Below are 26751 nucleotides of genomic sequence, written 5' to 3'. Positions count from 1 at the left end.
CATGAATTCACAATTTATTTGTGGATTATAATTTTATATTCTATAATATGTTCTTCTATTATTACATATCATATTTATACATTATAATTTTATATTTATAGTTATTATAATTTTTTACATTGTATTACAGAAGCCTCACATACATGTTGTTTCACTTTTTTATTCATTAATTGCTGCTATAGCAGAAGTCCGTATCACTTTTCTAACAGGCTAAATATTTCCATCTTCCCCTACTTGTAGTAAAAGCCACATCCTTTTGAAACATGGTCCCTGAAAGGTAAAAAGAAAAAAAACACAAAACAAAACCAAAGCAAAAACTCCAAGAGACTAAAAAGCAAAATTGAAGACTCCTGTGAGTATTTAAGTTCGAGATTGAACAAAAACTACAAGCTTAGTGACGAGGATCTATTCTGTTGGAAATTGACACACTGAATTCTATTTTTTATCTGAATATAACTTTGAATCTGCCTTGGAATTACATGTTCTAAAATGTGAGAACGCTGAACTCAATGTGATTTGGGCAGTTGTTTGAATCAGAGTTTTCATTTCATGCCATGATCACCAAGGAAATGCTCTGATTGGAGCTTTTCTTCCCCTAAACTTCTGCTTCCCGTAAAAATTACATTTCCCTGAAAATTACAGTGTATACTGGCAAAACACTGAGTTACTTGGAGGATCTTTGGCCAAGGCTCAGCATCACTTGTGTACTGTTCTTTATGTCAGTTGCGTCGGGCAGCTTTTAAGGTGAACTGTGCATTTCTTAGACTGTGTAAGAAGAGCCAGGGTGGAGATCTTGGTTTTTCTACATTCACCGATCAAGTAATTGTTTAGCTTTCTATTCTTTTCATTTTATCTACATTAAGCATAAGCAATTTAAAAATTATACAGGGTAAATAATAAACTCTGGAGGCCCAAGGAATTCAGGGTAGAGACCATTGTTAGAGACAGCCTTTCCATGCATCCCATTGTCATTTCAGAAGAGGATGAAATGGACGTGCCTGAAGACATCAATGTCCGGGTTATGTCGTCCCAATCTGTGCTTGTGGCCTGGGTGGATCCTGTTTTGGAAAAACAGAAGAAAGTTGTTGCATCAAGGTACTTTTCCTTATTTCTTTGCCTTTATGTATGAGATGTGGTTTTTCTGGCCCTGAAGACACATGTAGGGGCCGGCCCCGTGGCCGAGTGGTTAAGTTCGCGTGCTCTGCTTCAGCAGCCCAGGGTTTGGCAGTTTGGATCCTGGGTGTGGACCTATGCACCGCTCATCAGGCCATGCTCTGGTGGTGTCCCACACAGAAGAACTAGAATGACCTACAACTAGGATATACAACTACGTCCTGCGGCTTTGGGGTGGAAAAAAAAAAAAGACGTATTTATTTGAATGATCATGTCTTCTGACGTATGTGAACGCTGGCCTCTTCTGTAGCTCACCAGTAAAGCATTCTGTGACAATCCAGCTAATCCCAAGTGTGGTCACACATTTCCCACAGATCAGATGCTACCAGGGCCTCGTGTGTAATGCACACAGCAGGACCACACATCTCACTTAAAGTCTTATCTTGTGTCTGGAAATTTCTTAGATTCCATTTCTTTCTTTGTGCCCATTTGTGTTTTGCTTTGTCTCATTTCTGATCTGTTCATGTGCAGAGCATGTGGGTCATCTCGGGAGGAGTCTTACGGTTCCTCCTGTTATTGGGAAGAGTGGCAGGAGGAAGGAGGATTATGTAGAGTAGTGGACATTTGTCTAATGCCTCTAATGGTGGTTCCTCTTTAGACATTCTTCAAACACTGACTTGCTTCATGTCCAGCTCATTTGTGCATAACAAAATGCACCGTTTTTTCTCTTAAGCCATGACGTTATATTATTCTGGTTTTTATATTGATTTGCAATAGCAATAGAAGAAAAACCAATCATAAGGGTAAAATAATTTTTGCATTAACAAGACCACCCACGAATACCATTTCCAGGTAGTGGGAGATTAATATAGTCATCAAAATTTTATGTAAGTGACTAAATAGTTTACATAGTCAAGAGAAAGCCAAAGGTTTGGTGGTTAGTCACTATATATCAATTTTTGAACCTATATGCAATCAGGAAAAGTGAATGTACTTTAAAAAAATGAATGAAATACAATGCTGGAATTATATGTATATATATATATATATATATATATGCTGTTATTTGCATTAGATGTAGTTTCTGTCACTGTCCACTAGTACAAAGAAGACATCTGCTTCTTTTGAAAGACTTTAGAAGGTTCACAGTGATTCTCTCCCTAGCCGGATGCTCTCCCCCAACATGAAGCGTCTCTGATTCCCATTGGACTTTGATTTCCAACATGTTGATGAAAACGAGGATTTGAGTTTTCTTAGCAGAACTCTTGTGTTAATTGGTGTGCCGTGTCTGCAACTGAAATCTTATCCTGACTTATTAAATATCATAATGAATAGTACATTTTTAATGCATCCAGTGCTTTCTACTGCAAGGCAACCTCAAAGAAAATTTCTCGGAAAAGACATGCAGTACATGACATTTGCATGTCTTAGAGTGTTGATCATGTCTTCTACCTGGGGTGGTTGAATATGACCATGTTAGCTCACACCATGTTTCTGTAATCACACTCTAGATAGATAATCACACACTAGAGAGGTCCTTTTATAAACGACTCTATCCTGCTGTTTGTTACACATTTTGCTTCTTCTCATAAGGTGATAAGTCTACTCAAAACCACATGTCGCCTTTCCTCGAGAACTTATAAAAAACATACCTGCTTTGGCATGAGATGAGTCTTCTTGTTTTTCTTTTCTGGAGAGCCAAGATATCTTGGGCCAGTTCTGGTTCTTAATATTGCCCTCTCTACACCACATACATACACATCCCTACACAAACATGCACACACGTCTCATAAAGGTTGTCCCCCTTCTATCCCTTTCCTTCTTAGTCTCTGCTTGATGTTTTGAGCAGTAAGACTTTTGGGTCTTGAAAAGACACCAAGCTCCATCTTTTCTGGCCGACTTCAGACATCTTTCCCTGGATCTTAAGTAGGTTCTTTCAGCCCATAACATAGTCAGAAGTTTAGATTTTTCTCCTCTTTGGTTACTTTGCTTACCTCCAAAAGCCATCACTTATGGGGAAGGAAAACCAGCAAGGAATCTAGTGTTCAGCTGCAGAGAATTGTCGACTGGGTGCATTGATGTCTTGTTGTTTCTTATAGACAGTACACTGTGCGCTATCGCGAGAAGGGAGAATCAGCCAGGTGGGATTATAAGCAGATCTCCCACAGACGCGTGTTGATCGAGAACCTGATTCCAGACACCATGTATGAATTTGCAGTCCGTATTTCACAGGGTGAAAGAGATGGAAAGTGGAGCACCTCCGTCTTCCAGAGAACGCCAGAATCGGGTCTGTATTTAAAACGGCCTTTGGGTTTTCCATTTGGGAATTACCCCTGAAATAAGATTTAAAGACAGTTTAAGAAGCCAATAGTGATAAAGGCCAGAAGAGGCATTTTTTAAAGCAAGATTAACCTTAAATCTTGGAAGTGTTTCTACGTATGAACACAAAGAACACTTTCTTTGGGTCCAAGTTTTATCCTTCACTGACCATTTTCCTTAGCATGTTATTCTGACATGTGGAGCACATGTGCATGGATGCCCCTGAGTAACGCATGGCTTGTCTTCCTAAGAGCCTCTTGTTTCCTAAAACTGGCATCATGTTTGATTCTGGGGAGAATTTTACACTGTATTCAAAGCTACAATTACTTTCTTTTAAACTATGTCTTTAAAAGCTTTATTAAAAAGAAATGTGAACTGGATTTTCACATTGTTTGTATATTTCACTATTCATCAATGAAAGAAATTCGGAGTTCCCAAAAGCATTTCCCTAGATATGTCTAAATTCACTATACGAGTTGGTAGAACTGTCGTAAATCATTCTGTGGCACAAAGAACAAGTGCAGAATTTTCTCTCACGTATAATAAAACTTAAGACAGTAGCTCTTTAATAATAAATGTGTATGTAGAGACCATATGTCATTTACTTGCAAAAATCCACAAGGGCATTTTTAAACCTTGGATCCTGGTCCTTTTGTAGCTCCTACCACAGCTCCTGAGAACTTAAACGTCTGGCCAGTCAATGGCAAACCCACCGCTGTCACTGTCGCGTGGGATGCGCTGCCGGAGACCGAGGGGAAAGTGAAAGGTAAGAACCTCATTTCATAAAGTATAAGGGCCACACGGGAATGAAATACCCCAAACAGAGATAGTACCTTGACTCTGATCAACACTGGTTCTAACTGCAGGCTTAGTGACTGCAAAAGCAATAAGGAAGCGACATACATATATGGGGTGCTAACCCAATGGACAAGGATATTTCATGCAGGGTTTTCATTGTCAGGAAGATCCAGGTCGTCACGAAGATGACTTTTCATCTTCCCCATATGCAGACATTTTGGTGCTGCTCTCAGGGGGGGCGTTTTTAATTGTGTGGGTGTGACATCACAACCTTTACTCGTGTAAATGACACCTTGTTATTCATGCTCTGGGTCATTTCATTGTGCCAGTAAGATCATGGAAAGTAGGAGTGAGCAGGAGCCCTGTGGGACCATAAATGTCTTAAATGGGACCATAAATATTTCATAGGTTTAAAAATCAAGTACTGTAATAAAATAAAATGGAAAATGGATTTTTTCCCTTTTTATCACCCTTTTAAATTAATTAATTATTTTTTTGGTTGAGGAAAATGGGGCCTTGAAATAGAAAAATAATATTGTAAATTTTAAACAGTAAAATAGAATAAAATATTTACAATTAGTTAAATTTAAAAATAGTCTGTTAAGAATATTGGATAAAAGGACAAATCATTTCTTTTCTTTTTTTTTCTTGAAGAAGATCAGCCCCGAGCTAACATCAGCCCCAATTCTCCTCTTTTTGCTGAGGAAGATTGGCCCTGAGCTAACATCTGTGCCCATTTTCGTCTATTTTATATGTGGGATGCCTGCCACAGCATGGCTTGATTAGCGGTGCGTAGGTCCATGCCTGGGATCCAGGCTGGCGAACCCTGGGCTGCCAAAGTGGAGCATGCCACCGGCCACCAGGCTGACCCTCAAATCATTTTACTGTTACTTGATTTTGGAAGACAACTTTAATATGCCCTGAAACTTGAAAAGTTTGTGTAAGCTTAAAGAAATCCAGAAAATTATCACTAGTCTCCTTTGGGAATTTCTTAATTGAAGAAGTTGAATGGCTCTCTTTTGTATTCAGCTTAAGTTATCTTTGCTGGCCTGTAAGGATGTCTTTTCATGGAATAATAGAAGTTAAGGGAGATATATGTAAAATAGTATTAAATTTAATGCTTTTTTACTTTCAAGTTTTTTTTAGGAATATATTGTACTGTTGTTCTCATCTTTACCAGTGAAATAAATCAGAAACAAATGAAGAGAATAAATCTTTAGTTGGTGCCTTTAATCATTCTTTTTATGATGATTTGAACATCAGCTCCTTCTGTATTATTTTTGTGATTCTGAAAAGGCTTCTGAAAGTTTAATGAAGACATTTTTTGGCTGACTACTTCTTTTAGTTATTAAAAATATTAGTTACTGCCGTTCTAGTGACTTTATTACCATGTTACTTATTTTTTTCTTTCCTTCTCACACATCTCGTTTATATTTATAGCTCTTTGGTGAAAGAAGCTCATGACAGTCAAGCAAATACTGCCAGAAATAATAGTAACTTTGAGTTTTTATGTCCAAAAGGACTCACATATCTTAACCCTGCTTAGGTAATTAGTGGTGGGATTGAAAATTTATAATTATACTGGGGCATTTTTCATGTATGAGAAATATAAAACATAATAGAAGAATATCCTTTGACATGGTTAAATTTTTTCCAGATGAATTGGATCCATAAAAAAATCTGAGTTACAAAATTTTATAGACAGTGGGTTCTTTTAATTCTTACTTTTGACCACCACAAATGACTAGTTTGTTCATTTTCAAAGAGAAAAGAATGCTGTGTTTTTTTTTTTCAGACAAATGCTGCAAAAGCATTTTTGGTTGAAAGTTTTTTAATTAACGTCCTTTTTAAGGATTAGATCTTATGGAAAAGAAAAAATCTTGCATGTTTCCCTAGGAAGTATGATAATTGCTTGGCTTTTCTGTAACTCAAATTACCATTCTTGATAAGTCTTGTAAATCTTGCGTTCATTGGGAGGAAAATAGGCATGACAGATTTTAGTTGAGGCTGAAAATTATGCTGTAAAATATGGCTTCCTTATGTTACAATATTTCCATACGGGCATAGAGATATATCAGTTGCTTTGACTGAATTTGCTATGATTTTCAAAGTTCAAGAGTATTATATGTTTACAGATATAGCCAATTAAAGATGGAAACATTAAACATCACATAAATCTACTACTTAGCAACTTTTCCCCCCAGTTTTAAACACTGTGAACTATCCTTACATGCATATATTCAATAAGAACTTTTATAATTCCTACAAAAGTGAAATTATATTCCTAAAATGGAATTTATTTGGCTTAATGTGCAAATAAAAATAGCCCAGATAAATCAAGTGAAACTCTTGAAGATGTCAGCAGCTACTCAGAATTAGTTCCTTGCAGCTGTCATTTCTTTTCCCATGGTTTCTTCAACTCAGGATGTATTAATTCTGTCATAGTAAATTAGTAAATAAATACAGTGAAGAAAAAACCCAAACGCAGTGTAAATATTTTGGGTAAATTGTATGAAGATGGGGCTCCTGGGGTCCATATGTTTAATTTGCTGAAATAGAAAATTGCCAGCTAATTCACTCGATAGCCCTGTCTGGTGGCCTGAATGAATGCTAGTTCACCTTCTACTGTGTCTTTATGCTCCAGCTGCCGACTTGGCGTGCATTGCTGAGTATTAATTTTAGTAATGCACGTTCTAATTCATCCTGCCCATACAGTCTGTCTGCTGGACACAGGACTGTTTTCAGTTTCCTCCTTCCAACCGTCTGCCAAATCATTTCAGAATACATTCTTTCATACGCCCCGGCTCTCAAACCGTTTGGAGCAAAATCCCTCACCTATCCTGGAGACACTACTTCTGCCATAGTGGATGGTCTGCAGCCTGGGGAACGCTATCTTTTCAAAATCCGGGCGGCAAACAGGAGAGGAATGGGGCCTCACTCCAAAGCCTTCATTGTCGCTATGCCAACAAGTAAGCATTGTGTATTTGTGGCTCTCTTTACTACTGCTAATTGTGGTGTGTTACTTTGAATCGTGCTCTTGGGTTGAGAACTGCTCCGCGGGTGATTTTTTTGGGCTAAGTTTGCAGATTGATTTCTCAGATAATTTTTGGGGTCCCTTTAGAAATTAGTCTCCCCAAAAACTAAAATGATATTGATTGCTAATAACATTCATTACTATTACAACAGCAGGAACGTATTAATTATGGGGTTAATGTTATGTCCCTGTGTAATTTGGGGTTTATGATGACAGGGAAAGAACATTTTTACAAGTGTAATGTGACGTTTTTAATTGTTAACTCTTCAATTTCTACATAGCATTAAAATTTTTTAGTTTGTATTCCATTATTTTAGAGGGCAACTTTACTCAGAAGAATCTCCATTACCTTGTTTATCTGATCAGTATCAAAACCAAGCAGGTTAATAAAATCCAAAATTGGAGTGGGGTGTTTGTAGACTGTGGTTTCTTTTCTGCTTCCCCACATTTACAGCAGATATTGGTAGCTGTCTCCTTCATTACATACTGTGAGGATCCACAGTATAGCTCAATATGAAACAGTTCTGTCCTGGAAGAAACTGAAATTGACGAAGTTTGCTCCTTCGGGATTCCCATTGCTATATAAATTCCCCTCCCCTTACAGCATCCCTTTCTGCATTCAATTCTGCTCTCCAGAAAGGGAAAATTGTAGGGTACACATAATATAATGCTTTACCTACCCTAGGAGTCTTTTTATTTTAGGCCTTATTTTGGAATTACAAATGTATCCATTATTAAAGGGATTTTCATCAAGAAGGAAGAAGCAAGTAAGGACATATTGGGGCAATAGGGAACTCTTTGTAATGCCTCAAAAATTACAAATTTGTTACTCCAGTTACTTGCAAGCCACACACAACACATCTCCATATAATTTTGAGTATAGATCATTCAGCATTTTACACCAGTCTCATGTGTACTTCTTGCCTACATTGTTAAGAATGGCTGTAATGCATTTGTAATGTCCTGACAGTTATATTAAAAAAATCCTACATAAGATTTTACATTTACAAAATCCATGAATTACTTCAAAGTACCCACTTCAGAATTCCTTCAAATAAGCTGACATAACCTGATTCAATTTACAGAAATTCAATACACATATTTTCTAGGCCTATATCTGTTACTTAAAGCCAAACAGAACTTTAAAAGGAGATTGCTATAATTGGGGAAATAAATGTGCAATGTCCAGAGAATGAGAAATTATCAATTATAACTACTAATTTTCAACGCCTCCATACTGCCATTTAAATACTTTCTGTTGCACAGCTTTCCAATTTCTTCTTTGACGGCAAATTCTTTAAAATCTATTACAGCCCCGACCAGTGCGTCTGATGTTCAGCGGAAAGCAAACACAGAGGATAATTCCAAACCTGAAAAACCCGAGCCTTCTGCACCTTCTCCGAAAGCTCCAGCATCCTCAAAACACACTCATTTGCCTGTTTCTCCCCGAGGCAGAAATGTCAAGAATCCACTTCTTGACTTGAAGAACAAAATACTGGCTAACGGTGGGGTGCCCAGAAAACCCCTACTTCCCCCTAGGAAGCCTGAAGAGTTGGATCTTCAGTCAACAGAACTCACTGATGACGAGGAACTGGAATCCCGAGCAGACCCACCAACATCACCCTCGGAGATTCAGGACCAGAAGCCACAGCAGAGGCCGCCAATTAGATCTGTCCACCCGGTCTTTGCTCCTGGAAGGACTCCCATGAGAGCCCGAATGCCAGTACTGCCCCGAAAGGAAGGTGTAGATAAGCGTGGCTCCTTACTGGCCTCCCACCCTCGTCCAGGGGCATCCCCATCAGCCTCGGCCTCTTCTGTCCCCCAGCCCACGGAGGGCAGCCCTCACCGCCCTTCAGGGAGACCCTCTACCCACCTGCCTTCCAGCTCTGTTGACAATGACTCCCTGGGCCAAGATGAGGAAGAACCAGCCGCAGGCTCCCCCCACCCCAAGGAGGCGGTCTCCCAGCAGCTGCCTCCCAAGAGCGCAGCCCACTCGAGGCCGGCCCTGCCGTCCAGCCGCCAGTCGGCCTGGAACGCCATGCGGGACAGGAGCTCCGCGCACCACAGCGCAAAACCAGCCTTGCCAGCTCGGAGGGCACCCTATTCTGAGGATGCGGAGGAAAATTCGAGTGCTCCAGTCCCACCCTCGAGACTTTCTCCACCCCATGGGGGGTCATCTCGGCTGCTGCCCGCAGAACCACACTCCCGCTCTCCGCTCTCCAGGGGCTGGAAGGATGGGCATTATGCCGCAGCCGCCAAGTCCAATGCGCCATCACGGCCTTCCAAGTTTCCCTCGGTCTCTTCTCGTCTCTCCTCCAGGACACAGGTCTCTGAGGGAGCCGATGCGTCTGATGGCGATGGCGATGGCGACAATGATGCAGAAGCTAAAGGGAGGCAGACTGAGGCCACGGCTCCCACGTTTCGAACCCGGCTGCCAGCAGGTCCTCCTGTTTCTGGACATTTCAGTTTGCTCAGAAACAGGCCCTTTGCTGCCCACGGCAGATATCTAAACAGGTTTGGCAATGGCCGAGGACCCCGGTTTCAGCCCTCCAGCCCCCCACCATCCACCGTGTCCCCCCGAGTTCCCTCGAGGGTGAGTTCTCACCCAGCTTCTAACCATAGGCGTGGCTCTAGTACCCATGAAGACAGTGAAGAGAGGGAGGCAGAAGACGAAAAGCCGCTTCCTGCCACCGTGGTGAATGACCACGTGCCTTCCTCCTCCAGGCAGCCTGCCTTCCGGGGCGTGGACCACCTAAGAAGAGGCCCCCAGAAAGGGACGAACCTTCTGCGGAAGGAGTCGGTGGCAGAGAACCCCAAAGCTGCGGGAACTTGGGCAGGTGCGCATCCTCAGGGCAAAGCTGGGTCGAAGGCGCAGGATGTTCAACAGAGCACCGACGTGGGCGCGGAGGGCGGGTCTCGCAAAACGCAGCTGTCCCCTGCTCCGCCGCCCGCGGCACGGTCACAGCACCACCCCGGATCCAGCGTGCCCAAAAGGATGGGTGCTGGGGCTGCCGCTGCGGAAAAGCAGCCTTCTTCAGCGATCTCCGTGTCGCAGCAACAGCCCCGCGGCCCCCAGGGCAAGGAAGTGGGGCGTGCGCCTTCCAAGCCTGCACTCCCCCAGGCTGGGCGTCCCCACCCCACGTCGCAGGGAATCGCCTCCTTCTCCGATCCTTACGCGTCCAGAGACAGTCAGTCCCCCCACGCAGCAAACTCCCAAAGGGTGCGCCCCACGTCTCCCCAGAATCAGAACGGGGATGGCGACAGCAGATATGGCGAAAACCAGGAGGACAGCACAGAGGCAGAGGCCCGAGGTGTCCGGGCGCCCGCGCCCCCAGCCCGGGCTAAGGAGGCCACCCTGTCCCTTCCCAAGCACCGCCAGGTGGAGGCTCAGCCAGGAAGCGCGGGCGACAGTCACCTCCGCAGACCCCCAGGCTCCTCCCCGAGGCCCGGCAGGCCCGGCAGCCCCCACCCCTACGCCCGCCCCAGGGTCCCGGGCAGAGCAGGGCCCCAGGCCACGCCGTCCAAAAAGGAGTCGCTGTCGTCTAAATCTCAGCAGTCGGTCTCAGCCGAGGATGATGAAGACGCGGGATTTTTTAAAGGAGGAAAGGACCAGGACCTTCTGTCTTCCTCTGTTGCAAAGTGGCCCCCCTCCTCCAGCCCCAGGGGCAGCAAGTATGCGGATGGGAAAATGGCCAAAGAGAAGACAGAGGCTACCCTTGTGCTTGCACCTCCCAGAGTGAGCTCCTCCCAGGAGGACAACGACACCCCAGTGAAGCGTCCTCTTTCTCCGCCTCCAGGCAGCTCCCCGAGAGCCTCGCACCTGCCGCCCAGACAGCCCCCTCGCAGCCCTGCCACCCCAAGCCCCACGGTGGGCACGCCCGCCTGGGCGCGGTACACCACCCGCGCGCCTCCTGTCTATTCTTCCACCACCCCTATGCTCTCCTTGCGCCAGCGCATGATGAACTCGAGATTCCGGAACCCTCTCTCACGCCAGCCTGTGAGACCCCCTTTCAGACAAGGTAATTCGTTTTCAGTCGCTTACCATTTTCTCTACAGTTCTCAGTAGTGTCCATAGCAATGCCCAAAAGGATTTTATTTTATTTTGTTGAGCATCTCCTATCCACTCTGTCTAAGCACCGTGTTGAGAGCTTTGCAAATGCAACATGATTTCATCCTTTAACCATCTCCTAGCGTTTGCGTTGTTTCGCCTGGTTTTCAGGTGAAGAAGCTGGGGCTTGGAGATCTGAGTGGTTCCCCCGAGGTCAGACAGCTATGAAGTAAGTGGCAGAGCTGCCATTCCAGTCTGGAACAGTAATTCTACAGCCCTCTGCCGTTCCATTGTCCCATGTCGCCTCTTTGAATCCTTAACATAGATGCTCTTAATCTGTGAAAATGTGTCACAGCCGCAATGGCAAACTCAGGTTCCTGTATTTTAGGTTCTGTTTAGTTGCTCACGTGCCAGCATATTTTAAAGGAGTGGCAGAAAGGAATACAATACCTTGTAGGCTGGATCTTGTTCTCGTTCATCCTGTGTATGAAACCCTCCGCTGAACATCCCCTGGGACAAACTCAAATGTCTTGGGTGTGGATTGCTTAGACATTGCAATCAGTGAGTGTTGTTCAAAATGTCCAGAAAATGCGTGTTAAAGACGGTTGTCACACAGAGGAGTAACAGGCAAGAAACTCAGTATTTGATTTTCATTAACTATTTGAGTGAGAGAAATAAGTCTCTGACCTCCAAATAGTTGTCAGAGAGCTCAAACGCTTTATCCCTGGGCAAGACTGGATCACAGAAGGCTCCCAGTGGAGGCCGCCTACGAACTAGCTGATCAAATGGCACGAGATGAAGAGAAAGGGCAGAGGAAGGCAACAGACAGAAACAGAAACTGGCAGGGCAGCTAACTGGACCCTCTGTTTTCTCTCTGAGCAAATGCTTCTCAAGCAACCCCACAGAGTTCAGCAAGTTCGAGTCAGCGCCGTGCAGTTACGCTTGGCAATTGATGATTGGGACCTGAGTCAGCTAGAAATAGAAATAATCTGCTGAGAAAAGCAGGACAGCAGCTACTACATTTAGAGATAATTTTCTCCATCCTTCCAACTCTCCCTCCCTCCACCTCCCAACTGGCAAAAATAAAACTACAGCTACTGCTTTCTCTGGAAAATTTACTTAATGCTGAACACTCTCATTCCCCTAATATTGTCAGGAAACTGACTGCCATATTCTTAGTAGATGTTTATCTCTTTGTCGTGTAGAAGTCACAAGTCAAAACTATCATTATGTTGCATATGAGCTGTTGGTTTAAAATTCTGTTTAATTTTTCTGTTTGAAATGATGTGTTACTACTTATAGAGTGGTATGAAGCCAAGATTCCAAGAATGTTGAATTTACCAGGTTCTGTTATCTTCTTTTGCCCCGTGTAGGTTATAATGGCAGACCAAATGGAGAAGGGAAAGTACTTCCTGGTAGTAATGGAAAACCCAATGGACAAAGAATTATCAATGGCCCTCAAGGAACAAAGTGGGTAGGGTAAACTTCTTTACACATACTAGTTGTTTTCATGCTGTTGGGAAGAGAAAAATGGTGGACATTGTATAACAATAAATGAAGCGGTCTTTTCTTTTCTTCTCTAGCTTTAACCACTCAGATGGCAACATACTTGTATACTGTTTCCTTCAGTACTCAGAAAAATCTTTGATTCTCCTGAGTAGCTAGTTTGTGTTCTAGTAAGTTCTCTAGCTAGTAGGATAAGGCATGGGCCCTTGCTTCTCATTTGCCTTGATCACACAAAGATATGGCCCAACCACAGCAATGGCATAGAATCTGATGCATGCCCTTTACAATGAGCTTCTATTTTCCCAGTCCTGAAAGCTTTATTTTATTTTTATTTTTTGTTTATTGTTTGATTAAATAGTGCACATGTTTTCTGTAAGTTGTCCAAATCCTTTGTCAAGGGAAGCAGGGTAAAAACGAATAAAGAAATCAAAAAACCCTGAATCAAATAGGCAATTTTTATCAGATCACCTTTTGAATCTTCCAAGTTGTTGGAAGTCGTTTGTATAAAATAAAAAATAAATATTACTACTTCATGTATGTTTAAGCTAAATGACTAACTTTCTGGGGTTAAGATAAATGTTTAGAGATTTTTGGTGGGTTGAGGTTAACGGGCAGAACAGTTAACAGTGTTTGGGCTTTGAAATATTTCTTCAAAGAGTCAACACATTATTCATAGTAGAATTCCAAGGCAAAACTTCCCATTTGTGAGCCAGCCCTGATGGCCTAGCGGTTAAAGTTTGGTGCTTTCACTGCTTCGGTGGCCCAGGTTTGTTTCCTGGTTGTGGAACCACACCACCCATCTGTCAGTAGCCATGCTGTGGTGGCGGCTCACATAGAAGAATGAGAAGGACTTACAGCTAGGATATACACCCATGCACTGCGGCTTTGGGGAGAACAAAAAAAAAACCCCAACTTCCCATTTATAACAATAAGGTTTTAGGAAAACATATTAAAGCACTTCATGAAATTTTCAGGCCCAGGTGATCTAAAGATACATCTTATCATTTCTCAAAGGAACAGAAATTTATAATAGGAAGAATGCATATTAATAAAGCAAAATATCATCATCAACAAATTTGAATTGAAACTGTATGGAGTAGACCTCAAAAGTAGGGTTTATATAAATAAGTTTTATTTAAATTACTGAGACAGCACCCAACCAAGTGGCCTGCTTGCAGGGGTTCCTCCAGTGGCCTGACCTTGCAGAGGTGTAGTCCTCAAACTTTAGCGAGCATCCGAATCATAGGGTGGGAGGGGCTTGTCAAATATGCTCTGGGGTAGGGCCAGGTAATTTGCATTTCTGATAATATATGATGCTCAGGTGATGCGGAGGCTATCGGTCCTGGACCACACTTTTGAGAACCACCAGTTTACAGCATGAGCTTGTTTCTTAACAGAGATAATAATAGCTTTCCTTAAGTTTTATAATTCCTCAGAATATGAGCTTTTTGCATGCATACAAATTTAATTACAAATTCAATTGTTTTTGTTATAGCAACTTTGATTTTTAACATTAACAGCAAAGCTCATTTTTAATACACTAGGAATACATGTTCCTTGCAAGAAGTTAAAACAATTCAGATATAAATGAAAAAGATAATAAGTATCCTGGGGCCAGCCCGGTGGTGCAGCAGTTAAGTGCGCACATTCCACTTTGGCGGTCCGGGGTTCGCAGGTTCGGATCCTGGGTGAGGACATGGCACTGTGTGGCAAGCCATGCTGTGGTAGGTGTCCCACATATAAAGCAGAGGAAGATGGGCACAGATGTTAGCTCAGGGCCAGTCTTCCTCAGCAAAAAGAGGAGGATTGGCGGCAGATGTTAGCTCAGGGCTAATCTTCCTCAAAAGAAAAAAAAAGAAAAAATAAGCATCCCAAACCACTTCTCAGAGATAACCACTGTTAATAATTTGGGATAATATCTGTCCAGATTTTTTTCTCTGCAGTTTTAAGCTTATAGACACAAATGAATATATTTTTATTTTTGCAAAATAGTCCTGTAATCTGAGTTCACATCAGTATATATCAATATATGTAGAATTTCCAATCCTTTTCTTTGCCTGCATAGTATTGCACTGTCTGGAATAATTTACTTAATCTCTTCCTTCCAGTGATGGACACTGAGGTTGTTCCCTTCTTTTCAGCATTACACACAATGTACTAACCAGTAAAAGTATTTTGAACATCTTCATATATTTAAGGAACCTAAAACAGTTTACATTTCTTATGGGTAAGCTATTACTATATGAAATATGGTTGTCTTACATTTTATTCTTATTAAATCTTATGAATGATGCTGAGAAAAAGAATGTTTCTTGCTCACGTGATGGTTTCCTTCTGTGGAAGCTTCATGCACATATTCATGTGGTTGGATTAATGTGAACATTTTGAAATGTCCAATATATTCTTTAATCCATATTATGGATTTAGGTTGTGGATCTCGATCGTGGGTTAGTACTGAACGCAGAAGGAAGGCACCTCCAAGATTCGCATGGAAACCCTCTGCGGGTTAAGCTAGGAGGAGATGGTCGAACCATTGTGGGTAAGTGAGAGTGGTTCTGAAGGTACAGAAGTGTCCTGGATTACTCTAGAAGAACACCTCCTCTCTACCTCTTCCCCCTGATTTTTGATGGGGCCCTTGCTCCAGTTACTTTTAGCCATCTGGAAAAGAATGCCTCAAAAGAGGAAGAATTTAGCTTTTTCCCTGATACAACTGTAGTTATACATTTTTTCTACAGACTCCCCCATTTAGAAAAGGTGGTGCTAGCCTTCGACTTCATTCTTGAAACTGGGCAGCCGGGAGCACAGATGGACAAACTACAGCCCTCAGGCCAGACCTCGTCTACTGCCTGTTTTTGTATGGCCTATGAGCTCATAATAGTTTGTACATTTTTAAATGATTGCAAAGAAAAAATCAAAGAATAGCTAATATCTGTGACATGTGAAAATTATATGAAATTTACATCTCAGTGTCATTCACAAAGTTTTATTGAAACATAGAAACACTCATTTGTTTGTATCCTGTCTATGGCTTTTTTTGCCCTGTGATGGCAGAGTTGAGGGGTTGCAACAGAGACGATGTGGCCCATGAAGCTTAAAATATTTACTCCCTGGCCCTTTACAGAAAAGGTTTGCCACGCCTGGTCCAAAGTAACATTTTACTCTTTAGGGGTAAGAATGAAGAAGAGGAAAGAATTACTTTCCTTATGAAAGACTGAGAGTTACTTCAGGGTAATGGGGCATATTGATGAAATATTTATATATTTATGTAAAGTAATACAGAGCAATGGACTATATAATAAGCCCAGGAATTTCTGGAAAGCAACAGATATTGCTACCTTGGCTGATATCTTTTTAATTATTTCTTTGCCCCTTACTGATTAAAATGTAGGAATACATAAGCTTCGAGAAGACACTGTTTTGCTTGCTTTTTACTTCCTCTGGGTTGTTTCACCTTGCTGCACAGCTTGTGTTTCATTTTATTTCAGATCTGGGAGGGACCCCCGTGGTGAGCCCTGATGGCCTCCCCCTCTTTGGGCAGGGGCGGCATGGCAAACCTCTGGCCAGTGCCCAGGATAAGCCCATTTTGAGTCTTGGAGGGAAGCCTCTGGTGGGCTTGGAGGTCATCAAAACAACCACCCGTGTCCCCACCACAACCACTCGACCCACCACAACTCCAAGGCCCACCACAACAACTCGGAGGCCCACGACGACCACCACACGCCCAACGACCACCATCCGAACCACTACACAGACAACCACCACCACCACCACCCCTCAACCCACCACCCCCATCCCCACCTGTGCCCCTGGGACCCTGGAGCGGCATGACGAAGATGGCAACCTCATAATGGGCTCCAATGGGGTCCCGGAGTGCTACCCTGAAGAAGGTAACCGCCTTTGTCCTAATGGTGGCCCACATAACTAGCATGCTGCATTTCCAAGTAGAGTCATAGAGGCTACAGGGCGGGGTAAGTAGGGTGCAGGGCGGAATGGCAGCCAGAGGCATGCAGTCCTGTGTCACAACTAGGGTTGTCAGATTGAGTGAATAAAAATATTGCATGGGACATGCTTATATGAAAAATTATTTCCTGTTTATCTAACATTCAAATCTAAGTGGGCATCCTATGTTTTATCTGGCAACTGTTGTCACAACCCAAGTCAAAAATTTAGCTGAAGCATGGGACATTCTTAGCTTGGACTAGCGTTTCCCAAAGTATGTTCTGCTGGATATTAGTAGATTAGCACTTATTATATATATATATTTTAAGAAGGTTCTGTGATTGGCTATGTGATTTAAACAAGGTTAAATGAATTTCTTACTGTTGGATCCTTCAGATCGTTGAATAGTCTCATCATGAATTTCCAAGAAAAGTAGAGTTTCTCAAGCACGTTGGGTAGCTGAGCACTTTTTTGATCAGCTCTTCCTTTGGAAAATGCTAATCCTTGCTTGGCTGGGCTCTTGTGGCAGGAGGGGCTGTCCATTGGGTGGGATGGCGCCATTTCCCTGATTTGGGTTCCCCAATCAGGGCTAGCCTCTACCCCTGCCAGGTCTTCCTACTGGGAACAGCCCAGTCTCCGTCAAGAATGGAAGCTAGGACACTTTTGGCCAGGTCTCGGTGGAGCTGAGATGGCACCATCTTTTCTGCTCCGTCTCTGTCAAGTGGCTCTGGAAGAGGTCATCCTGTATTTGTGTCAGGCTCGGAGGAGGCAAATTCCTCCTCTTTCCCTCAGGTTGCAATGAATTGCAGGGTCGACTGTAAAGCTTATGTCTTTTTAAGCGAATGCAGAGTGAAGACCCCTCATTTCAGGAGTTATCTGCATGTGCTGAGTTCTTGCACAGCGTTGTTGACCGTGATAAGCCCAATGGATTTGAACTAGAATGCTGTGTCCAAAATGGGAATTCTGTTTGAAGTCAGCCCTTCCACGGAAAAATTCCAAATAAAGAGAAACACTGGATACGTCTAACAAATTCACACTAAAGAATAAGAAAACATATTAAGGAAGAGGATCCTTGGGAAGAAAGTTCTCACACCATCAGTGTACTCAGTGAGTACAAATGGGAATTTACCTTTGGATTTCTGGAATGAAAGTGTTATGTACTTTTCTTGACCTCTTATTTCTTCATACATTAATGTGTTTATTTAAAAAATTGAAGTATAATTAGAATAGATATTTGCTTAATAGTTGGTTGTAAACAGAAGAGTGACTATTTTAGATTTGGTTTTAACTACTGTTATTACTAATATTTTGCATTTTCTTTCATCTGCTTTTATATAGGCCTGATAGCTTGTTCTTTTCTTTGTGTTTTTGGACTTCTATTTGACATGAAAATCAGTATTTTTCTTGGCATTTTTGTTTCTTTGTGAGTCATGATATACATATGTGTAGTTTTTACTTCACTCATGTCCATTTTTCTAATTTCCTAGTAGCCAAGTATTGATAATAATTTGCCTCTAGGAAGCATTTTGAAAATAAGTATAAATGAATACAAAGTCTTGCGAAGGAATTAAATTTTGGGAGGGCAGCACGTCATCCTTAAACAATATTATAATGTAGTATAATTTATTATTTTAAAAATATTTCTATATGGCCTATCTTGCTTTTTTATTTCTGCTGCTCCACTGACAACTTTATTAAATATTTTCTTCCTTATATTAATTCTAATCATAGTTATTTTTATTTTTAGTTTTTTTAGTGGCAGCTTTATTGAGATATAACTCACGTACCATAAAGTTCACCCTTTTAAAGGGTAGAGTTTAATGGTTTTCATTGTGTTCACAGAGTTGTGCAACCATCACCACTAGCAAATTCCAGAACATTCTCACCATCCCTGAAAGAAACTCATAGCCATAAGCAGTCACTCTTCATTTTCCACTCCTCCAAGCCCCTGGAAACCACTTACCTACTTTCTGCCTCTTTGTATTTGTCTATTCTGGACATTTCACTGTCCGGAAATAAGTGGCTTCTTTAATTTAGCATAATTTGTTTTCAAGTTTTATCCACCTTGTAGAGAATATCTGTACTTCATTCCTTTCATTGCTGATTAATATTCTGTTGTGTGGACATGCCACATTTTATCCATTCATCAGTTGATGGACATTTCAATTGTTTCCACCTTTTGGCTCTTATGAATAATGCTGCTTTGAACATTTATGTACAAGTTTTTTTTTTAACACCTGTTTTCAAATATCTTGGGTATATACTTGGTAGTAGAGTTGCTATATCCAAGAGTAACTCTATGTTAACTTTTTGAGGAGCTTACCAACTGTTTTCTAAAGTGGCTGGACCATCTTACATTCCCACCAGTAATGTATGAGGCTTCCAATTTCTCTCCATCTTCACCAACACTTGTTATGATCTGTCTTTTTAATTCTAGCCATCCTAGTGGGTGTGAAGTAGTATCACACTGTGGTTTTGATTTATGGCTCCCTAATAACTGATGATGTTGATGTAGGTATTTTTTATACTTTTAGTTTATAGGTTCTGAAAGTGAAAGTGTGTGTGATTAAGTTTTGTGTCTAGATAAGCCCTGATTTAGAGCTGAGTAAATTCATTTGATCAATCTTTCTTTATCTTTACCATTGGGACAATGATTTCATTATGAGGAAACCCATGTAGTCATTTAAAGAGGATGGAGTAGCTCTGTTTTTGTTTTCCTGGATTTATTCATAATTTTGTAAAATAAAATGAGCAAATGATCATTAATCATACTCCATAATCTACTCCACACAGATCAGGTTCTGTGGGGGATACAGAAAAGCAGATGGCACGGCGCTGCCTCTGAAGGGCTTGCCATCGAACTGAAATTACAGTAGATAGAAACAGCTCATCCTCTCCTCAGAAAACCAAATCGTTCATCCTTAAAATAGGGCAAAAAATAGGTTAAAGATCCTTTCACAATAACCCAGAGAGTTCTCCAGGCCTGAAGCCTTAGTGTCTCTTTGACTTCTTTTGCTCTTCCGTCTCCATTGTCAGGTCTCTTCAATCCCCACTGATTCTTCCTCCATCACCTTTCTTAGATTTGCTCCATTCTCTCCATCTCTAGGCTGGCCCTATTGGCCCAACCCGCAAATTATTATTCGTTATTGGGCCCCCTTACACCAACCTCCACTCACCACCTATCCAGATGCCCACCTCAGCACACATTTCTTGAACATTCCTGTGAGCCTGACACTGTTCTTGCCTTGGGAATACAAAGCATAGTCCCTGCTTCATCCATCATTGGAGTGGTACATGCCAGGGCTAATGATTGAGAAGGGCATAGAAGTGAGCATCTTGGGTGGGAATTAGCTTCTAAAGATGGCTTATAATTTGAAAATCAGAGTCAAAATTACTCAAAAATCCGATGCATTGTCTATAAAATACAATAGAGTTTGCCATTTCTTGGTGAACACCTTGTTGTGGGCTTGATGTGATGTGAAAAAAATGAATTCTGTAGTTGCTATTATGACACTCGGGGCAGAGAGATGCTTTCAGTGAGAGGCTCTGATGTCAGCTGGGGGACTGTCCCAGGGATCCCCATCACACATTATCTACAGAACCACCCATACCACAGCTCCCTGCCTCTTGCTCTGCTCTCGAGTTTGTTTTCTCTCATGCACCTTCTCTGTTGTTGTATTAAGTATAGTTCAGTCCATAATGTACACTCACACATGCTGGGGCTCCACGTGTCCACAACCAGTATTGACCAAGTGACATTTTGGCCATGGCACTTTGCAGCCGAGTAGCCTGAAATGTTTGTTGCTGTGGCACTTATAACTTAGAACCTGCATTAGTGATCACTGGGTGAATACCTGACCTTCTAAGATCTCCTCTCTGCCACCCCCATCCAGTCAACCATTTGTCATTATGTTCCATTGGCAAAAAGTCTTAAAATTTTGTTTCTAGCCCTCCAATTTTAAAATCTTCTTTTCAAATCTCAAAGTCTTGGCTCCTCGGGTCAAATCCTGCCCCCATTTTTCTTTAAGATACTGCTTTAGAATAACGTTCTGGGAATAACTTTATGTCATGCAGTCATTGAGCTGAGTCAAGCAGTCTTGATGCCCTTTCTCATTGATTATGGCTGCCATCCTTGTATGTAGATTCCTGTAAGCATAGATGCATATTACATGCTTGTTTCATGTGTTTTTCCTTTTACTCCTCTCTCTACACACACACACACACACACACACAAACACACATACACTTTTTTTTTACTTGATTTGACCTACCTCATGAAATAATAAGCTCCTTGTGGTAGAGACAGTATCTCCTGCTTTATCTCAAATTCCTCACGGTACCTAATTACGCATCTTTGAATATCTAAACCATACCTTAAGCTATAGGTATTCTCCATTTTCTAACTGAAAAGTAAAAGCCAGTGATCCCTGTTTTTCAGGTTCCATTTCTCTGGCGAATCTGACGCTATCCTGTGTGTTTGGAAATGTTACGAGCCAGCTGAACATCTTCAACAATTTGTAACGTGACTTTGGGGCACGTTTCAGAAAAAGATCAGTCAGTGTGGAAAACAGTTCCACCCTGGCACGGCTCTCTCTCCAGATAGAAGACACAAGGAGAATAATTGAAAATTCGCTTGAGTTGGACCAACCGTACAATTTGCAAAGATTGTTGGCTTTCAAATGGCTGTCATTTACCTTCTCGCTACACTTCTACTGAGAATATCGTTTTCATAGTTTTTAAATATCTCTGAAGCTAAGGCTTTAACTCTTTGTGACATTTTGCACTCATTTTTTCATGACCATTTGGATAAACCACTCAAGAGAATAAACCGTGGTTGGTGGCTGGCAACTATTATATGAAGAGTTGGTTGGAAGCTTTCGACATCGATACTGACTTGATTTATAAAACTTTCAGTTTTACGTAGTTCCAGTTGCTTCAAAATGGTGATCAGGTGGGACAAATTCTGATGGTCAGCTTTTAAAAAAAATTGTAAATAGGCTTCATTACATCTGGAAGTTATTTTTACCTGGAGTCAAGATGGTGCTATGGTGCCCTTTTAGAAAAATTATGCCTGAATTTATTTGGTCTTGAAAAAAGAAAAAAAGAACGCTAAATCACTCAGTAGGATGTTTACTTTTGCCAGAAGACTTACCTGTCACTCATTCAAGAAGTGATACCAGTTTTCACATAGATGGCATCGTTTCTGTGACCTGCTATGTGCACCAGAGTATTTCAGTGCCTCAAGGAATGGCATTCAACACCAAGAATCCATGAAGGAAACGCTATACTTTTCCCTTTCCTTGCTCACCCTGGGGTGCAAAAATTGTACAATTTATTCATTTTCGACCTGGCTAAAAATAATAATGAAAAGAAATGAATCTGAGCCAATAATGAGGAAAAATAAGACTATGTTCTGAAAAGTTAGATTGACTAGGGAAAGAAAATGGTATTCTGGGAAGTAACGGCAAGATAGCCCCAAACTCTGGGTGGTGTGAACTTGAAAACTGTCTGATTTGAACCAGCCCAGAAGTAATTCCTGCTGGATCCAGGCATATTGACGTTGGAATGACCTAAGGAAAAATTATGTCTAATAGTTTTTCCTGCAATGACCATCCTGACCACTGTAGGGTGGATAATAATTTACAACTTCTCTCTTGCTGACGTTCATGGCCTCATCAGAATGCACTCAGGGTCACCACATTAAGGGCGAAGCAGATGCCAGCGCACCTCACAGGCCTCTGGTGGCTGTGGGCTTTTCACTAGAGAGGGGGCGAGGTTAGCAGGGAGAGTGAAGCACAGGGAACACACCTGAGTCTGGTTTGCCAAGTTAGAATGTCGGAGGGGCAGGAAATTAACCTGCTTCTAGAACATTCGAGCAGTAAGATCAAGGGCAGGAAGGTGGGATGAATACAGGAGCTCACAGGTGGAGGGATTTTTGTCTCCCCCCAGAGCATCAACCGCCCACTCTGCTTGCTGCTTTCTGAGAATGCCTGTTCTCAGGCCTGTGACACCATGGCCAGGGGACCTTCCCACAGCATCCTGAGGGCCGCCTGGGCAGGCCCGGCATGTGGGCACCAAGGTGGTAGGAAGGGAGGTCAGAAAGCTCGCTGGGCTGGGGAGTGGAGTGGACATGCTGCAGAGGTGTCTTTCCTTTGATCTCCGGAGGGCATCTTGAGTGCCCCCTTCTCAGCACAAAGAAGAGAAAATCCGGGTTCCACCTCAGTGTCCTAATGCTCTTCCTTCTGAGAAAGCTGAGGAGGCCCTGGTATTGGCGACTTATTCACGCGGAGTGAGTCGTGGCACCGTTCTGAGAGACGGACTGAGAAGAAACCCTGGGGCGTTTGATGACCCTTTCTCCCCTCCTCCCTAGATGAGTTCTCGGGCCTGGAGACGGACACAGCGATACCCACGGAAGAGGCGTACGTGATCTATGATGAAGGTACTAACTGACGTTAAACACGTTAGTTGGACAATTTCTTTCTCGATCGCAGGATCTTATTTTAGTTGCTAACTGAATGGGCGCAACTGCAGTTTCCTTCAGGAGTCTGCACTGGGGGGCAATGCGTAGGGAAGTTACGCATTGGATTACGTTATGCAATACGCGTAGGGAAGTTACACACCCTTCTAAGTTACCCCCCAATACGTATCCGATCCCAGGGAAAACAGTGAGCTTGAGAGGCAACGTTGCGCCAGACAAGTTCCCTGTGCTCCGCGTTCTCTCCCTCCCCACCCCTCCGTCCTCTAGAAATTCTGGAGCTGCTTGCGTCTGGGCCTCCCCCTTCCACCACTCTTTGTACCAACGTCTCAGCTTCCTCTCTTGGCTCTTCTCATTTTTCTTCTTTCCTTTTCTCTCCTTTTCTAGTTACATAAAAAAATGCAGTGCTCTAGGTGGGTTAGGTTTTCATCGTAGACTCTTTTCAAGTAAGGGTGAGTTTACAAGATTAAGAATACAAAATGCGTTGAATACAATCTGGAACCGCTTAACTCGGTAACTGGTAACGAAGGCTGTTATTGTACTTGTGACTGTTCGGTGTGTCTTCTAAGTTGCCTCTGCAGTTGAAGAACTGGACGTTCTTCTTGGGGCGCATCTTGTCCCGACCCCAGCGCCACCTTTGACACTCAAGATGGCCTCCCTTTTATGCTTCATCTTGCTTGCTATTATCTGTAGCTCCAACGGCCGTAAATCCCAAATGTGGGAATAATATCACCTTTGATGCAATCATCATAAAGTTTGACGTAGTGGTTTAATCTCAGTTTTCAAACAAAAACTGACTTAAAAGAAAAACAGCAGCTGTCAGAAAGCGAAGGAAGGTTTCTTAGCACCTTTGAAAATACTAAGCACCTGTCTTATGATCTTTGAGCTGTTGTGGAGGGAGCAGAGTTTTCTTTTCTTTTTTAAATGTTAAAGGATTAGTTCTCATAATAGGATTAATCTCACCTCCTCCCCAGAAAAAAGCCCATACACAGAGATAAATTCTTTTAAAATTTAGTTTATTTTCTGATGTGAATCTTCTATGACTCTAAAAGGGAAAATTATTTAAGTAGAGAATGGCCTTGGACCAGTAAAAAGAATGTACTAAACTGGATGAATTGTAAGGTTCTGTCCAGCTTTGACTGTAAAATCTCGTTTTTCTGGTCCTATGTGTTTCCCTTTTCCATCCCTTTCTTTTATCTGCAGCTGCTCTTCGGAGGGGACTGAAATGTGGGGAAGTACTGTTTTATTAGAAACAAACTGTGTTTAGGCATAGCATTTATTTTAGGGTGTATGTATGCATGCTGCAGTCGAGTTGACTCTTAAGAAGGCATCTTTTGACTGCAGACAGTGCCCCTTTTCTGGAAGTGCCCACTTACACAACCTTCCTATCATTTCAGATTATGAATTTGAGACCTCGAAGCCACAGGCCACTACCACGCCCACCACCACGCCCTCCACCACGCCCTCCACCACGGCTGCCACACCCAAGGTCATCCCTCCAGAAGGCTCCATTAGTTCTTTTCCTGAAGAAGAATTTGATCTGGCTGGAAAGAAACGATTTGTTGGTAAATAGAACTTGCTTAATCAGAGAAGCATGGGGTTCTTAACTTTTGTTCTTTGAAGAAGAGCATAACTAATCTCTTGGCCTGGCCAGGGCGGTGCATTGGGAGCAGAAGCTTTCCCGGAATGAAGTTTCCATCTGGGATGGTTCAGTGAGTCAGTCCTGTTGAGATGCGCATTAACTCGCTTTCTGCAGAAGCCAGGAGAGGGAGGCATGCAGAGAACACTTGGCGTCCCACAGAGTAGGGTTTAGAAAGGCTGCCTTGTGCAGACTAAGAGGGAGGAGCACGTAAAAATCATCAGGACCAGGGAACATGAGTATTTTTATTGTCTCTCTCTCTTCTAAGATGAGACTTACCTTAGGCCTTGCCTGCAGGTCATTCAATTCTTGCTAAAAGATGAGCGGTTTACTGAATTGAGCTACTGGTACTTCTTATCATACCTCAGCGCCAAAGTTGTTTTTAGAAATTTATTTTACTCTTTTTTGTCAGTTACTAAAACAGTTTCAAGAGGAAATTTGATCGCACTAAACTGTGTAGCATTCCCTCGGAGTTTTCTCTTCTCATGTCCTTAATGAACTTCGCTAATGAGACAGTTAGATTAACATATTACTAAGTGGAAAAAAGTAATATATTACTGAGTGGCGACAGGCGACAGCTTAAACTAATATCACACTTTTCTGCTTCCAAAATAAATGTTCTGCCATAAGCAGAGAACAGCTCTTGCCAGTCAAGACGTAGTATGGAGTGTCTGAACCACATGTACTTCAAGAACAAGAATATTAATTTGAGGTAGCATTCCTGAGGCCAATTCTAATGCTGGCCGATGGCATGCGGCGGCCTGGCCGAATTCACCAAATGTTCTGACTTTTCTCTCCTTGTTCCATGGCAGAAATTGAAAAGCTTTTTATTAGTAGCTGTTCCAAAGAACTTTTCTGAAGACAGAAAGGTTTACTATTGTCTGTTTACTATTGTATTACTATTTTTGTAATCTATAACTCTATGAAGTAGAGTATATTACTCCCCAAAACTTACCGATGAGATCCATGGACAAGCTCTGAAGGCCTAATTTTATACAAATTGTTAGAAAATAGAGGAGCTAAAAATTGCTTTTGGTTCTAAAGGTCACTGAGAGAGAATGAGAACCTGGTACCAAAAGGTGCAATGGAACATTTAGAAAGTACTAGAAACTGTTACTTGGGAGCACTGGGAAGTCTTGCATATATAGAGCTCCGACCCCAATTCCTTGGCTTGTCTAACTTCTTATAGAGGGTATGTAATAAAAAGGGCTGTGGACTAGAGGTAGTCTCCTTACTTCATGGGCCCCCTCTCAGGGTCATTGGCTCTGCTGGAACATGGGGCATCAGTCCATGCCCTTCCTTATTCCCAGGCCCTGTATCCACTGAGATAATATGTGTAGAAAAAGCTTGAATCTGTTATTGTACTGAGCCGTAATGTTGTGGAAGGCTGCTCAGGCCTGGTCTTGTGCAGATATTCCAGAAGGTTATGGGGAGCCCTAAAGCCCCAGAGAAGACCACCCAGGACTAAAGGCTAGAGGCTGTCCATCTTGATCAGTGTATATTTTTTTCCAGTCCCAAGACAGTCTAGGGAATGAACTGTGTTGGGAGAGCTCTAGTTAAGTGTCAGCTGGGCCCGATTCACACTTTTACAAATGTTTGGGCATAGGACTGGCAGAATGCTGCAGACTTACACTACACTGATTATAGTTTGGGGATCATTCACAGTTACTTTGAGGGCATAGTCGTCAATGTTGATGGGGCAATAGGATCTTTTGAAACCAGGAGATTGAAAGATGTAAATGCGCAGATCCGTTAAGGAGAGGTAGGGATGTGCTTCTGAGTTTGGCACCAGGGCTGATGGCCCTTGGAGCCTCTGTCTAGCAGGGAGAGACTGAATGGTGAATCTACTCCATGGGGGAGATGTTATGTTTCTGCCTCCA

At 42.3% G+C, this 26751-nt stretch overlaps 1 protein-coding gene and 1 long non-coding RNA gene across 3 annotated transcripts in view; one reads left to right on the top strand and one right to left on the bottom strand.

The window, feature by feature from the left end:
• FNDC1 (fibronectin type III domain containing 1) overlaps positions 1-26751 on the top strand; it is a 96761-nt gene that overhangs the window by 50935 nt on the left and 19075 nt on the right. For both annotated transcript variants that reach the window (XM_070256539.1, XM_023633138.2), the window contains exons 7-16: positions 978-1095; positions 3213-3400; positions 4091-4198; positions 7011-7199; positions 8578-11283; positions 12686-12786; positions 15246-15357; positions 16304-16705; positions 23128-23196; positions 24630-24797. In XM_070256539.1, the coding sequence (XP_070112640.1) occupies positions 978-1095; positions 3213-3400; positions 4091-4198; positions 7011-7199; positions 8578-11283; positions 12686-12786; positions 15246-15357; positions 16304-16705; positions 23128-23196; positions 24630-24797 (4161 nt within the window). The remainder of the gene's footprint in view (positions 1-977; positions 1096-3212; positions 3401-4090; positions 4199-7010; positions 7200-8577; positions 11284-12685; positions 12787-15245; positions 15358-16303; positions 16706-23127; positions 23197-24629; positions 24798-26751) is intronic.
• Positions 3-11785, bottom strand: LOC138921694 (uncharacterized). Its single transcript, XR_011434494.1, has 3 exons — positions 11307-11785; positions 3108-3446; positions 3-1058 (listed from the first exon to the last, which is right to left on the bottom strand). It is a non-coding gene; the product is annotated as an uncharacterized lncRNA (long non-coding RNA).

This window comes from Equus caballus, chromosome 31 (assembly GCF_041296265.1).
Source record: "Equus caballus isolate H_3958 breed thoroughbred chromosome 31, TB-T2T, whole genome shotgun sequence".
Classification (NCBI taxonomy): domain Eukaryota; kingdom Metazoa; phylum Chordata; class Mammalia; order Perissodactyla; family Equidae; genus Equus; species Equus caballus.
The sequence above is the reverse complement of the archived record's forward strand: the minus strand, read 5'-3'. Positions and strand labels throughout refer to the sequence as shown.